Source organism: Actinia tenebrosa, unplaced genomic scaffold, assembly GCF_029948245.1.
Source record: "Actinia tenebrosa isolate PJP-AT-01 unplaced genomic scaffold, QUT_ActTen_1.0 PGA_scaffold12__29_contigs__length_12842862, whole genome shotgun sequence".
Classification (NCBI taxonomy): Eukaryota; Metazoa; Cnidaria; class Anthozoa; order Actiniaria; family Actiniidae; genus Actinia; species Actinia tenebrosa.
The window spans coordinates 1,299,774-1,316,528 of record NW_028292572.1 but is presented as its reverse complement, the minus strand read 5'-3'; the positions used below and the strand labels follow the sequence as shown (position 1 = coordinate 1,316,528).

Below are 16,755 nucleotides of genomic sequence, written 5' to 3'. Positions count from 1 at the left end.
GCTTTTATAGCAGTAGCATTTGATTTGCAAATAATTCAAGAAAGTTATTCTTGTGCAAGGTTAAAATAAAGTTGGAATAAAGGTTACCTAGTTGTTTGGTACAGCTAGAGCTTGTTTTGCAGCTTTTTTCTGTTTTAGGCTCATCTTTCCACCTCTTGGTTTTCCTTCTTCATTCTTGCCTTTCTTCTTTGGAGGTTCTTCACTTTCACTTTCTGATCCATCCTGACAAGAAAAAAGTAATTAATATCATTTATTTATCCTTTCAATTCACAAGGATAGCACTTAATAGCCAGAGGCTAACAAACCAGTGGCCCCCGTTCTGTGATTGAATTGTTGGAGTTTGGTCACTGTTTTTGGGGTGTGTTTTATGCTTGAAAGTATACTGAAATAAACAAATACCTCATCTTCTTCATCACTTGGGTCATCTCTAAGTGCTGCTTCTAAAGTTGCACCATTGATACGGAAGTCTCTTGCTGTGCTTCTCTTGAAATGTTCCATCAGGTTGATCTGAAAAACATTTTTGGATTTGTGTAATTCATAAAGGTCACGGTCCCTAGTCAAACAGGTCAAAATATTCAAAGTAGTAGAGATATAAATTATGTTTTATTGAGTAAATTCCCCTCCCCCCCCCCCCCCAAGCAACAGACAGGATTTGAACTCATGACCTTCTGTTTTCTAGTGAGATGCTCTAACCACTAAGCTAACTAGAAATCATGGTGAGATGGTAAATTTAGCCTGCAGTCACTAAAGATTCAAGGTTAATGGGAGCTGTCCTGTTCAAATACAGCAGTTATAGTAAATATATGAGTTGCTCTTTTACACCACCCTCCCCTACCACCTATTTTGTTAATGTCAGGGAAGGGGTAGGTTAGGTTAGAGTAAAGAAGGAAAGGAGGGAGGGGATGAGAGGACTTACCTTGGATTTCTTTGACAGCTGGATTAGAAATTTCTCATACTGTTCTATAGCATATATTAGATTGGGAATGGACTTCATCTCTTTCATCACTTTGGCCTGCAGGAACAAGCATGTAAATAAAAAATTCCTAAGTTATGAATTAATAAATAACGCAGACGTTTTATAAAGGACCTGTTCATCTTCTGAAACCAGTAAGAACTAGGAACCTTTGCATTCACAATTGTACAGGTGAGACTTACAGTAATACCATCAACAGTTCATGTGCACCCATGTGCATTTATGCCTAAGGGCTGGACTGCAGGGGAGGGGAGGGTACGTGCGCAGTTGATTTTTAAAAATTTAGTAGATATAAGCTAAAACATTAGCCAATCTCTTATGTCTAGATCAATCATTAGGGTATTATATTACGTATTTTAAGGTTGAGAAAAAATGTGTTGAGTTTGCATTGCAGTGCACTGTGGGCTGTTTAAGGGCACATAATAGATGCCATCTTGGAAATATGTACCCTAAAACAGTCCCATGATATACTGCAACGTTGACTCAACCCAGTTTTTTCCTCAATCTCAAAATGGCTAATATGATATCACATACTTTTCCTGCCATGTTTTGAGCTCTTTTCTTGTCTTTTGCCTTGCCCTTTGAAGAAGCTGCCATCTCCTGTAAAGACTGGGTCTGCACTGCTTGTATGTATGTGATCATGGCATAGACTTGTTGAGAGAGGTGGGTCCCTGTTAACTTCACCTAAAGTAAGGTAACAACAATTAGTCTAACTATTGTCCAAGAATAGTGTGGTACAGGTGTCATATTTTGTAGGCTGTTCAAAAATTACCCTTTCCCTCCATGGGAGCAAGGCACCCGTTTTTTTGGGGGGGATGGGTGAGGCAGGCTACTTTGATAAGTCATTAATTTAAATGGTGAATGGATTTCCACATGTGATGAGTGCATGCATTGTGTGTAAACATCTCTATGACATCTGCAAGTATTTTCGTTAATGCTTTAATCAATAATTCACAGTGGTGTGTGCTGCTCATGTGCCGAGGAGGTCATGGCTTCAATTTTTGGGCCCATCATCCTGTGATTAAGGGTGCTTATGGGTTCTTTTAAGTGTTTTGCTCCAGACTTTCTATTTTTTCTCCCTCCACTAAGTTCCATATTTTGCCATGTTTAATGCTACATCCCTGAGTCAAAAGACTAAGCAATCCCTCCCTGAGTTAATACTCACTACATCCAGTCAAATTAAGTACTTGTCGTTTTAAATTCAAAACATATCATATCAATATTCCACTTTTCTCACCAGTTTTTCAAACTTGGGTGGTAGATGTCCAAGGCGTTGGTTATACAGTGCCATATACTGAGAAACAAAAGAGAATAACAACAGAGTTGATTCAGCATCATGCAGACTTGAGTTTGTCACTGAACAGTGATAATAGGTAAGATGGCAAACAGGATTGCTTATCACAAATTAATGCAAGTCAAAAATGGAATGGCCAAATACAATGCAAGTACAAACTGTCAGGGACAGTATAGATAGACGTAGACCTTTGTTATTTATTATTACTGCCTGATATTGTTCCAGTGTGTCTATGTGAGAGAGAACTACTGATGACTTACATATTTTCCACATGTTGCTAAAGTAACATACAGCTTGGTGAGCACCTAATGAACAAAAAAAAAAAAAAAGAAAAAAAAAAAAGAATATACTTATATATATATATATGCCATTTAGGTGTGAGGTTAGGTGTGAGGAGGATAGGTACAGGTAGAGCATCAGCATTGTATGAGGTGTTTACTTCTCACACCATGTACAACCAAAATGACAATACATACCTTGACTGTACTTTCAGTGCATGGCCCTTCAGGTAGAGCTGACTGACTTAGTTCATGTAGTGCCATGACAAGGCCAGTAAGACGAACACACACAGCACTTTCAAGGGTGGTTCTTTGCGTATTATCAGGGGAGTCTGGCATCTTGGCATCTGAATATATATAAGTGAGACCTTATAAGCATACATCATTCTAGACTGTGGGAACACTGCCCATTTTCAGTCCTCTCACAGACGTTGCGTCAATGCAGAAATTATTATAATTATAGTACGCAAAATAGAACCACAAAAAAAAAAAAGGATTTTTGAAATCAACTTACTGGAAGGTGTGGACTGTGTGACAGCTAGGTCACCTCGTATTTTAGACATGGTCCAGTCTAATTCATCAAGTATCTTATCCATCTGATTCACTACAATCAGCTGTTAGCATAGAAAAACAGTATAAAAACAGACAGACCCTAGAAGTTACAGCATATCCACCACTCCTCATCCAATCAAAACGGACTCCAAGGCATGGCACAATAACCCTTACCAAAAGGTATAGGGGAAAAGTTGGGAATTTGAGTTAGGAGGTTCACTCCAGAAATGAACATCAGTCTCTTGTTCTTTAGATATGATATTTTCCACATTTTGAGAAAAAAAAAAAAAAAAAGAAAAGGAAAAAAAACTAGGCAAGAAAGTCCACAGGCACACCCAACGAACTTCTCCTAGATTGGTGCCTGATGTGCCTTCTTGCGAACAATGCTTAAACTACAAAAGGGGTTACAGCAAGGGTGTACTGTGAAGAGTTGATGATCCCTTCATTAAAACTTTGCTCCTTAGCCCCTTTTGCAAGCAGGCATACTTACAGCAATTGTAGGAGCTGCCGTTCGTGGATTAACTATTGCAAAATGAGTTCTATTTTCAACTTCAATCTCCTGCAGAAACAAAGATTTAAACATTAAAAAAATCAACATGCAGGATCTTATTAATAAGAATTTTCAGTAAAATATGTTTCAAGTAGTGATATAACTGCCACCCGGTTAGCTCAGTTGGTAAGAGCATTGGTCTGTTGTGCAGAAGGTCATAGTTCAAGCCTCGGCCGGACCAACACTCAGGGTCTTAAAATAACTGAGGAGAAGGTGCTGCCTTTGTAGTTATATCTGCAAATGGTTTAGACCTTCAAGTATTCTCGGAAAGGACTTAAAACCGTAGGCCCTGTCTGTCTTCACTATATAACCCTGTATAAGGCGGACATAAAAGATCCACTGAAGTGTTGGTGACAACCATCATCTTCAGTGCCCGTGCTAACCAGCTGCCTTATCAATTGGGCCGCAAGGCCTGTTAGGCATCAAGCCGTCCACCCAGGAGTGGTAAACACATTAGATTAGATTAGATAGATAATAATCCAGTAAATTCAGTTGGCTGTATTATTGAATTAAAGTTGAATATGGGTCCCATCCCCTATTAATGATAGAGAATCCACTCATCAGTAACCCTATGTCATTGTCAAGTATAAATCATATTAATACATACATACTTCGTCTACATCTCCTAATTGACTGTGAATATCTTGGGCCATCTCACGGATCTAAAACAATACAATAAAAAAGACCATGGTATAATGAATAGTGCATACAAAGTAGTCAATTAGGGCTTTCAAAACTGCCATAATGACATAACATACCATAGATGTTCCTGTCTTTGACTGGAAGGTCAGAGAAAACAGCAGAGTCACCAGTGCTTTAGATAATGTCATGTCATCTACAAAATATCACATTAGATCTTAAATGATGTACGATTGGCATGTTACATCATTGCAGCCATGTTCATGGTATACTCAGAACAAAACGGTTTCAACAAAACAATTAAAAATTATTAGCTTTTTTTGTTAATACCACCAAAATGGCTGCCAAATCTGTCTCTTTGATTCTCTTGGGAATGATAGCAAACCATCGGAATGCCTGTTTAGTGGTTTTTATGCCAACTTTAATGTCTTACCAACATTGTGTTCTTTGCAGATTCGTTGCACCCAGCACTGGAGATGTGCAAACTAAAAAGAAAGAACATTGCAAAAAGATATTGAGTGGTTGTTGATATTTTAAAGTAGTGATCTGATAGACATGTTGAGTTAGTAATATACCTGCTGGCTGTCTGGGTCGAGATGGTGAGTCAGTAGAGATATAACATTGATAAGTGTGTGGGTGTCCTTGACACTAATATCACTGTCTTGTGTATCAGATGAGATGATGCTGATAATGAGTTGCTGAAAGAACAATTAGAAGTTTTATTTAGTTTTTTTTTTATCGGCCATGTACACACAAGTCTATGAGTAAGGCAGCCATACCTGAAATATTTTGATAGTTGAATATATGTGTTCTTGCTCATCATCTTGATCAATCTGATCAGATCTGCTTTCCCCTGATAAATCTGCATCAGAAGAAACCAATGTGGTAATGGTATAAATAACTTTGTTATAAATCTTGCTTTCTAATTGGTTGGAATTAAGTGAGCACACAGTATCACATGTACATAATTCATTGGTATCCCAAAACCCACAGCTTGCCAACTGTGCTGTCTACAGTTAAGCACTAGTTACCTAAGTAATATATACAATATGAGTGGCTGTGTTGTATCAGATATACAACCACGATCCGAAGGCAATTGATTGTATATCTGATACAACACGGACACGAATATTGTATATTACTTATGAAACGTCTAGGTGTATACATTCATACTATAATTTTAAAGATAAAATTGAATTTGGCTAAGAAAATTGGAGTTAAAGGGTATGCTAATCAGGATGATTTTGTATCAGATATACAACCTCCTCACGGACAATGATTTCTATTACATTTTCTTCATTAATTATTTATGAGTTTTATAAGTCACAAGTAAAAGATTATACTGTTGGTACTTTACCGATAATCGCCAGGAAATGAGACAGCTTGTCCTTATAATGACAGCAAACTATGTTCACCACAATACAAAGTCCCTCCAGACATAGGCTGCTCAGTTTCTTACTCTAGAAAAAGAAATGTTAATATAAAAATATATGCTGGAGATCACAAGGAAATATTACTGACTCTGGTAGATATGGAATGCTGTACCACAGCAACCCCTCTGCATGCATGTAACCAATCTTTACATACCATACATAATCTTATATCATTAATATTATAAAAGTACAAAATTTTACCTTGTCTTTCTTCACTCTGTCATCATTGATACAGCTGTTGCCAGACACATGCTTTAAGAACACCCTGCACAAGGTAAACAGTAGCATTATACATTGAATGTGAAATTGTTTGAGAACACCTGATAGCCATGACTGTTTACCTTGCTATGGAGTGACATTGTTTATAGATATGCTCCTTGTTTCTACCTCTTGGACCACTGCAAGTACCACTCTCACTTATCTAAATAAACAAGCTTTTGAGATAAGTCTGAAGCCTAGTAAAGTTGATTCCCTCCAGCTACAAAGTAGCTTATCACCCAAGAATTCCAGGGCTAAACATAACGGCTGCTGAATATAGTCTGTCTGCTTAAGGAATATTTGGTCCAACTGATGCCACTTGGCTGGATAATATAATATTTTTTGTTATCATTATCTTTGTGTTAAATTTGTATAGCTTGACATAATTCAGCCTGTGGCTTCAATTTGTGGTTTCAAGTTTACTAAAGCATCTATGTCTGTATGCACACTGTTTGTTGGCCAGTTATTTCTTAGCACTGAAGCTGTTAGCACACACTTTACCCCATCCCCCATTAGTTCTCATTCAACCTTTTAAAAATGTATCATCTACCTAATCGCTTTTACAATTTAAATCTATGTACTAAGTATCTACCTATCTAGTCTAACTTTTACGTTATCATAGGTAGCTTGTACTTTTATGTATGTCATATTTCTCACAAATGTAAATATTTAAATATTGTGTTATATTAATAATTAGTATTGAATAAAATATTGATTGATGATTGATTGATTGATTGATTTAGATTCAAGTGTCCACAAATAGCTAGAAACATGTACTTCAGAGCTAAACAGTGGATGGTTGATTAATTCTCAATTACCTGTTTTAGTTTCTGCAGTGTGACATTCAGGACATATCTTACAAAGTCAGCAACAGATCGTAATGGCATTAGACCTTGCTGATGGCTTGGAGTCAAATCACTGGATGAACATAGAGCATGAATGGTTATTTAATATATTATCATGTTGAGAACATTCTCACACCCGTATCAACACAATGTTATATATATCCATAGTAACAAACCTGAACAATGCAGTGCACAATTGAGCCACACAACCCAAGGACAACAGACTGGTAGATGATGACTGCTGCTTACTGCCCCATGGACGACTCTTTTTACCTTTAATTGATACAAAATATCACAATAGGTGAGCTACTTGTACAACCCTCACTTATCTTTTTAGGTTATCCATGGCATGTTGATAAACAGAGCTTAAAATAACAGCTGGTCATTGGACAATGTCCACACAGAATTGGAAGGTACCAAGACAATTCTTTGCCTACCGTTCATTTTTACCAGTAGCTCTGAGCCAAAGATGAGGTATGAATGAACTAAACCTAATATGGCTGGTCATCGTGAATGGTGGCTGAGCAGCTGTTATTTTAAGCCCTTGTCAATGATTCAAAAATTTAAAATGAGCATACCTTGAACAACTGACTTTTCTTTTAGGATGTCTTCTAATTGGTGATAAACTGCAAATAGCTGTGTCACTTCCTCTATTGACTGAGTGCTGAAATGAAACAAGTTTGATTGAAGGTCAAATTAATTCTGTTCCCAGAGATTCTGTGAACTTGTAATCTTGTTTTCTCAATGTACCTGAATTCTCCTTCTGTGAATGTGAATTCTAGAAGAAGCTGAAAAGAATAAAATTCATACGAATTAAGTATATGAAAAGTCTAAGTTAAAGCACTGTTGGGCAACAAAAACACACCTCACAAACTCCCAAGACAAGATTTGCTAGGAAACTATTCTTCATTCCTACACTTGTTGTTGGTGAAAAATCTGCAGATTTATCCTGAAGATCAAGAAAAAATAATTAATAATTAATAATAATAATAATAATAATAATAAATTCGAGATATAAAAGATGAAATGAAAGTACGAGTCACATTTTCTAAGATTTGGAAATAAAATAAAAATGCAGAGATAGAAATATTTGAGTTATTTCTCTTCTCTACACAGTATGGAGTTACCAGTTCAAAATCTTCCATCTCAGACTTGATCATTCTTCTTGTAAGTGACTGTAGCAGGTCTTCTACTTCATTAAACAAGTGTTCCACATTATCTGTTAAATATGTCAAAAAATTGGAGTTTAATTTTAAGCATCAGGATCAAGCAGAAAGCTTGATGCTATCTTTACCTTGGTCATCATCTTCTTCACTTGTGTGATCACCACACCATAATGTACAATGCTGAAGGGCACTTAGTAAATGTGCCTATCAAGGATAATAATAGAATAGAATACCAGTGAGTAATGGAATGGATCACAGGGCATTATGGGCCGTCTTGGGGGCAAAACAAAACAAAGATTGGCAGATAATAATATAAAGAGTTTTGTGTGTGTTTTCCTTTCAAGGGTAAAGATGATTGATGTGACTCATTTGCCTGTAATAATGACAGGTGATATACAAAAAAATATATCATCAAGCCTAAGGGTAGCTCTATATTTGCCCCCTTTACGCTAGTACTGTCAAAGTAGTATTATGCATTATGGTATTGTTTCTGTAATTAACTGTTACTTTTAATGAAGAAAATGAAGTCTTGCTGCCAGAGTAGAATGTTGGATACATAATGTTCTTACCAAAGGCTCTGCTAAGAAGACTTGTTCACCAGAGGCTGACAGGCAGGGATCAAGCTTGATGGGAGGAGTCACGTCATCTTCTGTCTCATAGTACTTTTGGAACTACCAAAGTATACATGGTGTGCATTTTAATATTGAGATTATGGATGGATAGATGGATGGATGGATGGATGGATGGATGGATGAATGAATGGGTGGGTGGATGGATGGACGGATGGACGGATGGATGGATGGATGGATGGATGGATGGATGGATGGTTGAGTGGATGGATGGATGGACAAATGCATAGAAAATACCAGGACAGGTGACAGGTGTCAGGTTTTTTGGAAGGATTGGTAAATGGATGGATAGATAGATGGCTTTTGAGATTAAGGGAAGAGCAACCAACATAAATCAATATACCTGCACATACAGAGCATCAAGTATTGGTTGACGAAGCTGAGGATTATGACACATAACATCATATAGGCCCTAAAGGAAGTAAAAAAAACACCCTCAGTACGAACTAGCACATCATTAGACTAGGGATATATATGAATGAAAACAATTAGTAATCGATCCTCAAGAGAGCCAGACTGACAGTATTTTTTAAATGTTGTTCATAATATACCTCATACAGAAGAATTCGCACATCAGACTGCTGTGTAAAGCATCTTCTTAGATTTCCTGCATAATTAAAAAGAGAGATTAAAATGCTTATTTGAGCTTAGGAAAGTACAAAATTAATGAATGATTCCAACTTTTCAAGTCCTGTCTCTATACAGGTATATACTTAATGTGTGAAAGCATAGTTGGTATAGTGGTCGTTTTAAAAGCCACTGGCTGATTTAAGTGCTACAGTTTTTTAGACTGTTTTTGTCGTAAAAAAAGAGGGACTGTTTTTTAAGGATGTCTTTTACCCCTTAGAATACCATCATCAAAATGGCTCTTCCTACTTACCAAGAATTTCCAGGCAAAGAGCTTCATTGCCAGCACCTCCTCTGATGTGGACATCAACCTGTACTTGACTACATTGGGAAAAAGAAACACTTGCTTGGCTAGATGCCTGACTTGATCCAAGACCACCACTTCCTAGAACCTGGAAAGGTACAAAAATCCATGTTGGCACAAGGCACTTCTACACATAAATTAAAAACTATTCACTGAGCTTCAACTAGTGAGATATATATCATAGTAAACTTGAATAGGCTTACTTTAAAGTGTTTCAGTAGCTGAAGAAAACCTGTAACAGCAATTTTTCTTGCATCAACTTGCCTATAAATCACGGTGTATTGTAAATACAAATTATAAATAACATCATAACAGCATAGCCACATATGCATCAAAACCAATTTAATACTATAGAGTCAAGAAACTGACAGTTGTCAAGTACAACTACGAATCTAAAAGCATAAGATTGGCAAAAGAGACGGGAAGTTAACCAATGATCTCCCTTGCCTTCTCCAAAGGCAACTCTTCCTTTCAACGTTTTGGGGTCCTGTGTTGATCTTAAAAGGAAAGACAAATGAAAAGGAATGGGTAGGGAAGGAAATAGCAAGAGTTGCAGCCTTCTCTCCCTACATTCTCTTCTCAAATGCTATACACAGGGAACCCATAACCAAAACAAGATAATGGTTTACATGAGGAGGAATCTACCATAATACTGAGGGTCTACTGTACCTAGAAAACATTGCCTTCCTCAGCACAAGAATCAATGAATCTCTCAAGGAAAGACTTATCTTCATAAGAGGCTGAAAAAAAAAAGACAAAACAAGATGAGCTGTTAATATTAAGTGTGTCTTGATATTGACTTTTTAATACACTACTGTCACAGATAGGCTTACCTGAAGAGCTTTTAGAAGACCCTCTGCTGTTCTGGGTGGGAGAAAAGAGAGGTAATCAAGAGCCTCTTTCACCTGTAACATGATTAGACAAGACCGTGGTCAACTCAGTGTTAATGATCAAAGGAATGACATGGTTATATGATTATGATACCTTTGGTAGAGACTCCAATAGAACATGGGGAGCAGACCGCACTGTGCTTGAGAGAAGGTCTATGAACAAGAAAATAATGTTCTGGGATGACAACTATCAGAAAGAGCAAATTCAACAGCAACAACAACCAACAGCAACAACAAAAGAAGCAACGACAGAAGCATGATCAACAACAGCAACAACAGCAGTAGCAATGAACAGAGTATCAGCAACATCAGCAGTAACTGCATCCACAACAATAGAAGCAGCAACAACTGCAACAGTGTTAACGATGACAGCAGTAGCAACAACAGCAAGATCAGCAGCAACAAATGCAACAACAGCATCATCAATATTAATGAGCCAAAGCCATGACGATAGCAGTAAAGACAATAACAACACCTACAGCATCATTAGAAACATGAGCAGCAATAGCAATGAAAGTGGGCCAGCAGTATGAACATGAGCCACAATGAGAGTAACAGCAGCAGCAACAGCATTACTGAGTATGCATATTTCTTTTATGACATCATTGCATTCCAAACTTAATTCCGACCCAGCCCACTAGCAAATACTCACTGATAAAATGACCAACAGGTGTGGTTGCCTTGGTTACCACTCTGTTAAGAATCTGTTCCAGGATCTCTGCTCTGACCATTTCATGTCCTTTGAAGGTATTCAGGAGAACCTTGGAGCCAAGCTCACATGCTTGTTGGGTTGGACTGAGATGTTCTAAAGCATGGGTCTCTGAATGTAACAGAATTCTTCTTCTTATCATCATCATTTATGTCATCATCATGTATCATCATTATCATCATGCATCATCACTGTCATGTGTCATCAACAATCATGTATCATAACCATCATCAATTTGCATCATCGCTATGTATCTATCATCATTATCATATGTCATCAACATCAATCATGCATATCATTGACATCATCATCTTGCATCATCATTTTCAACATCATCATCATGTATTTTCATTTCATCAACATGTATCATGGTCATAATAATCATCATCATGTTTTGTCATCACTTACCAAACACTCTTGGTCCATAACTGTCCATCAACAAAAACCCAAGTTGAACAAGACCTTGTGTGACATGATCCCAGCCAAACAAGCTACAGTAAGATAAGATTTTCAAGTCTTTTTAAATCATTAATTAGACCAACTGGTAGACTATGACTAGACTAGACGTGTCTGTAAATTGCCATTAGATTGCAGCAGACAAGCTGATTGCTAGACAACAAAATGCACAGGGGAAAAGACAGTACAAAAAAGTATAAGATTTTTGGTAACAAAAATTATTACCTATTCTGCACAGTTTCCAGGATAAAGTCTTGTACTTTGAAACATTCAGGAATATTTTCTGCAAAATAAACATATTAAATCATTAAAGAAATATAAACATCCATGTGGAAAAAAAAGTAACTACTAACTAATAAAAACCTTTAATCCACTTGGATTGCCTTTGTCTCTCTTCATCCTTGAAACTCCTTAAGATTGAAGACTTGAGTATATCAAAAACCTGAAACAAATACTTACAGTTAGTATAGAGAGGATGCCATTTTTTTGAAAGAACCTTATTACTGGTGACTACGGATTTTGTAAATGCCTAAAGAAAGTTTTGAATTCAGAAGAATTTCAAAATATGAAGCAGCTGGAAGCAGGACACTGACTGATACTTACTGTTTCTTCAAATCTATGGATTTGAGCCACAGACAATGACAATGCCACAGTAAAGGGTGTTAGGATCTTTCCTGGAGAACTCTGGGAAGCCTGTGCATAAGATTCATATGAGATTGATTAATTGCAATTATTATTTTAATATTAAAGCAGCAAAAAGCAAATATTTTCAACAACTTGCAAGCTCACAATATTGATCCATTTATATGTTTTCCCACTGCAAACCTTTTAATACTTATCTACTACTTTCTTGAGATATTCTATAACAATATGGGTGCAGTTCAAACAAAGAATCTCATTTGAATGATTCCCTATCTCAAGAAAAGGGTGTGTTGTCTGTAATGGGAAAATAAATCTTCCTGTAAAGCTAAAAATATCAATAACATCATGGATCAGGATGTCTCATCATTACATTATTTGGTTTAAAGAAAAATATATCAATTTGGTTGTTAAATAGCTTTAATACCTTAAGAAATTTAATCAACTCTTTGCCAAGATTCTGGTCTTGTTTTATAGCAAATGTAATGTGCAAGATGATGGTGCCCTCCATATGTCGAAGCTGCTCTTTTGAGATGGACTGAACACCATCACTGATAAAACAAAAATATGTACAAAAACATTATTTTTGTAAACACAAAATTAAACTGTGACTCATCAGATCATCATGGATTTCCATTCTTGGCGATCACTCAACCACAATATCAAAAACTATCCATACCCAAACCACAGAGGAATTTGGAATTTCTGAAGGGTGGTGGATGGGTCAGAGAAAGAAAAAAAATACAGAGCTTTCATGGAAGAAAATTGGAATTTTAGGTAAGGGGGTCTTTTAAAAAATTCCTCCATGGGAGGTATAGATAATTTCTGGAAAGCTATACAACAGGTGTTTGTAGTCAATCATTCACTTACTGATTTTGTGCTTTTTCTTCTTCTCTACAGGCTTCATCTTGTTCATTAAAGAATGACAACACACCTTGTAGGACCAGATTCTTATGACCCTACATGTAATAACAACATTAGGAATAGACCTGACAAACTCTTCTTACAAAAAAATCCATAAGTCTGTAATTCCAGAACTTGAACCTGATACCCCAGAGGTAAGAGGAATATGCATTTTAGCTAAACCACCCTTGATTCCCAAAACACATGCACAGGCAGTGTTCTTACCAGGAATTTCTTTCAGGGGGTCAAAGGGCCCACCAATCCGAAATTTAGGGGCCATTTAGAAAACTGGATGGGCCATTCCCAAAATCTTAAAACAACAAATAATGTTTTTAGCCAGTAACTCTGTTGCAAATCTACAACAATGAAAGACAGTTTTATTAGTAATGACAACACAATAAAATTTCGCTGGGCAGCCATAATTGGGCCATCAATAAACAGAGGCAATTAACACAGACTAATCCCAGACGTCTTGGTGATGGCGGCTATGTTCGATTCGTGGCGTTTCATGTGGACTTTCACCTTGTTTATCGACAATATAATGCGACTTTTATTACTTCAAAAGTACTCTAGATCTTTAAAACTATCAGGAAGTACTCTTTGGATAATTCATGCGCCCTTGGGGGTGCATAGATTTGACATTTGTGCGGCATTTCTGATTTTTATGCACGAATCCCGCATTGGCGCGGCCTGGTAAGAACACTGGACAGGGCTTGCCAATGGAAACAAGTGTCACACCGGATACAGCTATAGCTCAATGGTTAACAATTTACAAATGATGTTAAATCTACAATCTACAGGCAAGTTTCTTACCTTAGTGGAGAGTAATAACAGCTGATACACCAAAGGAGGAAGCTCCTGGAGGTCAAGCTCTTTAAACATTCTCTGTAACTTATCTATCACAAACCTCAACTCTTCAGAACTCATTGGCACATCCCTATATGAGAATGAACATTTTGAGGATAAGACAGAAAGTGGACAAAATTGCTAATACAAAGGCCGATCCTGGAGTTCTTTATGAAGGGGAGTTACATTTATAATCAAGACCTTCACAAACTCAAGCATTAATAATGCAGTAGATATCAGCTCATATGGGGAGGGAGGCATGCATATCCCCCCCTCCACCCCTCCCCTAAATCTGCCCCTACAGTCTATATCAATAATACCCTGGGCTTATCAAAGTAAGGGTATGGCTAACTCACAGATTATATGGGAATTTAGCTTGTTAGGTTTTGCACAAGGATAAATGTTAACATAAAAGAATGGCCTACCTAAACATTGCAGCCAGATGTATCACACATTGAGAGTCCCACCTGAAAATGAAAGGTTTGTAATCTGGTAAATTAAAAATTCAATCCAATTGTGTGGATAGTAACATCATTGCCGTGCCCATACCTGCTGGAACACAAGCTGTTTAATATTTGTCTTTTGTATTCAGGCCCAGACATCTCTCCACCACAATCTTCCAGTATATATAAAAAAATATTTTAATAAATAAGCAAGGGAATATTGAAAGGTATTAAGAAACACAGGCAAAACTCAGGATGGCAACTCAAGCTAAAAATTACAACAGCTGGTCAATGGACTACTTTGAGGATGCCATGGCCATCTTGGATTGCAAGGCATTATCGGTCTACTAGGGGGGCAAAGCAAAACAAAGATACTGAAATGCGATTCCACAATCTTTGAGAAATTTACTCAGTTGTGGAACAGTCTACATTTTCAATTAATCTCTTGTCAAATTGTCTCGTTGTGAGCTGTTAATCCAATGTCAATCAACACCATTAAAATAACAAAGCTTTGTATATTTGCTCCCTTGATGACCCATAACACCTTGTGATTTGAGATGACCACCACACCATTGCAATAGTACATTTACAATGTCAAGCAATTAATTTTTAGTACTTGTCTGCCCAAATGCCTCTTACGCTAGTCATTTTGACTGTTCATCATTCTGTTGCGGACAGTCAACACGTCGGGGCATTGAGCAGCCATTATATTGAGGACTGCAGCTGCTTGTACAAAATTTATATAGAATGGTATAATTTTGAGTAGGAGACTTAACAGAACGCATTAATAATACCTGTTGTCAAAGGTACAGATTCTTTAGCAGCAACAGCAGACAATACTTTAGGGAGCAACTCAAGGCTCCTAATAATTGAAAGGACAATGTTAGTAACAAAACAATCCTTAGACCAAACAAAAAAATAAGTTTGTTTCCTGTTGCATGAGAAAAATGATTGGGTTGGTAGGTCGGATTTTTTTAAATGATACAACAGTGAAAATTAGCTTACTGGGAACCTTGTGGTGCATTTGGGAATGAAAAAAATATTAGGGCCGGCAAAAATCAGCAAGAAAATTAGGGTTGGTCACACAACAGGAAACACACTTATTTTGTTTGTTTGGCCTTATAAACAGTAAAACAATAAGTAATTAATTGACGTATAAATATCTCTCCCCTTCCCCAGGATGTCAATGCAAATGATTTGGATATCGTGATTTAGAATTTTTGCATGATGATATATGATAAATAAGCAAATAAAAATTCTTACTTTCCAGAGACTGATCCTTCTTTTATTGCATCCAAAAAAACGTCAGCAAGTTCTGCTAAGGCTTTACCAGGAAGAGCATCCAGCTTGAAGTAAATGAAATACAAAATAAACGAAACATGAAAATATGGGATTAAAAATGGGATTAAAATTTTCACAGACAAGCAACATCTTCTGTAAAAATTTAGAAGCCTACCTCCATAAGAAGAAAACCAACTATATCTGTTGATACCTAATAATAAAATAATAAGAACAATAAGAAAACATACTTCAGCAACTTTTAGATAGAGGTATGGCCCTCCCACTTCAACCATTATCTTGACAAAAATATGCATTACATATGTAACGACTAGTTTGTTACCTTGTTAGTTATTTCACCATTGTTTAGCAGTTTTATGGTTTGTTTGTACATGTACATTGTTCTTTTTAAACCATCACTTGTATTACACGAAGACCCTGCAAAAACCCAAACACTTCCAAGTTTAGGTACTAAAAACCTTTAAAAAAAATAATCTTCCAAAACAATACGCTTACCTTTTAATACAGCTCGAATAAAACTGACTGTGTCTGCCTTTTCTTCAAGAGCTCTTTCTTCTAAAATTTCCCCGAGCTGAATAAAAAGAGCGGCAAGAGATGAAAACGAAAGCGAGCATGTGAACCTTTCTAGGCTAAGCTGAACGAAATATGTACCTCCTCGAGTTGTACTTCAGCAAGTGTTTTTGTAAGAGCAGAAACGTTTCCTTCATCGGCAAGTCGAACAATATTTTTATTCATTTTTATGGTTGGTTGAAAAAATAAAAGGAAAATGAAGTACAATGTTATTATCAGAATGCAGCCGCCATAACTTTGAGTCTTCCCGCCAAAACAATACGCAGTGCGTCATGGGACTAGCACAGGGATCCCAAGCTATCATTTTCATTTTCAGTATCAAAATAAATTAATAAATCACAATGATCTCATAAGGCAATAGACATTAGATTTCTAACTAAAAGATGAATATAAGGATTTTTTTTGTCATTTGGATAATAGTTTTCGTCAACCTTTTCTTTTAAACCTTATTT

At 36.7% G+C, this 16,755-nt stretch overlaps 1 protein-coding gene across 1 annotated transcript; it reads right to left on the bottom strand.

The window, feature by feature from the left end:
- Positions 1 to 58: 58 nt before the first annotated feature.
- Positions 59 to 16,627, bottom strand: LOC116291259 (Fanconi anemia group I protein). The gene is made up of 48 exons (XM_031698410.2): positions 16,385 to 16,627; positions 16,229 to 16,304; positions 16,056 to 16,150; positions 15,891 to 15,926; positions 15,698 to 15,780; positions 15,229 to 15,296; positions 14,541 to 14,607; positions 14,417 to 14,458; positions 13,959 to 14,082; positions 13,113 to 13,201; positions 12,670 to 12,793; positions 12,207 to 12,296; positions 11,967 to 12,045; positions 11,829 to 11,886; positions 11,556 to 11,638; positions 11,091 to 11,258; positions 10,533 to 10,591; positions 10,382 to 10,453; positions 10,218 to 10,288; positions 9,752 to 9,812; positions 9,498 to 9,636; positions 9,169 to 9,224; positions 8,961 to 9,029; positions 8,558 to 8,659; positions 8,117 to 8,192; positions 7,950 to 8,041; positions 7,688 to 7,771; positions 7,573 to 7,610; positions 7,401 to 7,486; positions 6,999 to 7,095; positions 6,796 to 6,895; positions 6,061 to 6,140; positions 5,921 to 5,984; positions 5,644 to 5,746; positions 5,066 to 5,148; positions 4,862 to 4,984; positions 4,720 to 4,771; positions 4,406 to 4,482; positions 4,259 to 4,309; positions 3,588 to 3,656; positions 3,060 to 3,159; positions 2,744 to 2,892; positions 2,528 to 2,572; positions 2,211 to 2,267; positions 1,508 to 1,657; positions 917 to 1,012; positions 400 to 507; positions 59 to 222 (listed from the first exon to the last, which is right to left on the bottom strand). Exons 1-48 carry the CDS (start codon positions 16,466 to 16,468, stop codon positions 88 to 90), a joined length of 4,110 nt encoding a protein of 1,369 aa, XP_031554270.1. The 5' UTR covers positions 16,469 to 16,627; the 3' UTR covers positions 59 to 87.
- Between the last annotated feature and the right edge of the window lie 128 nt (positions 16,628 to 16,755).

Coding starts and splice junctions, on each gene's coding strand:
- LOC116291259 (XM_031698410.2), bottom strand. CDS start 16,468: ATGAATAAAAATATTGTTCGACTTGCCGATGAAGGAAACGTTTCTGCT. Junction 8,660..8,960: donor TTGATGCTCTGTATGTGCAG/GTATATTGATTT, acceptor ATACTTTGGTAG/TTCCAAAAGTACTATGAGAC. Junction 1,658..2,210: donor CACCCAAGTTTGAAAAACTG/GTGAGAAAAGTG, acceptor ACCTTACTTTAG/GTGAAGTTAACAGGGACCCA.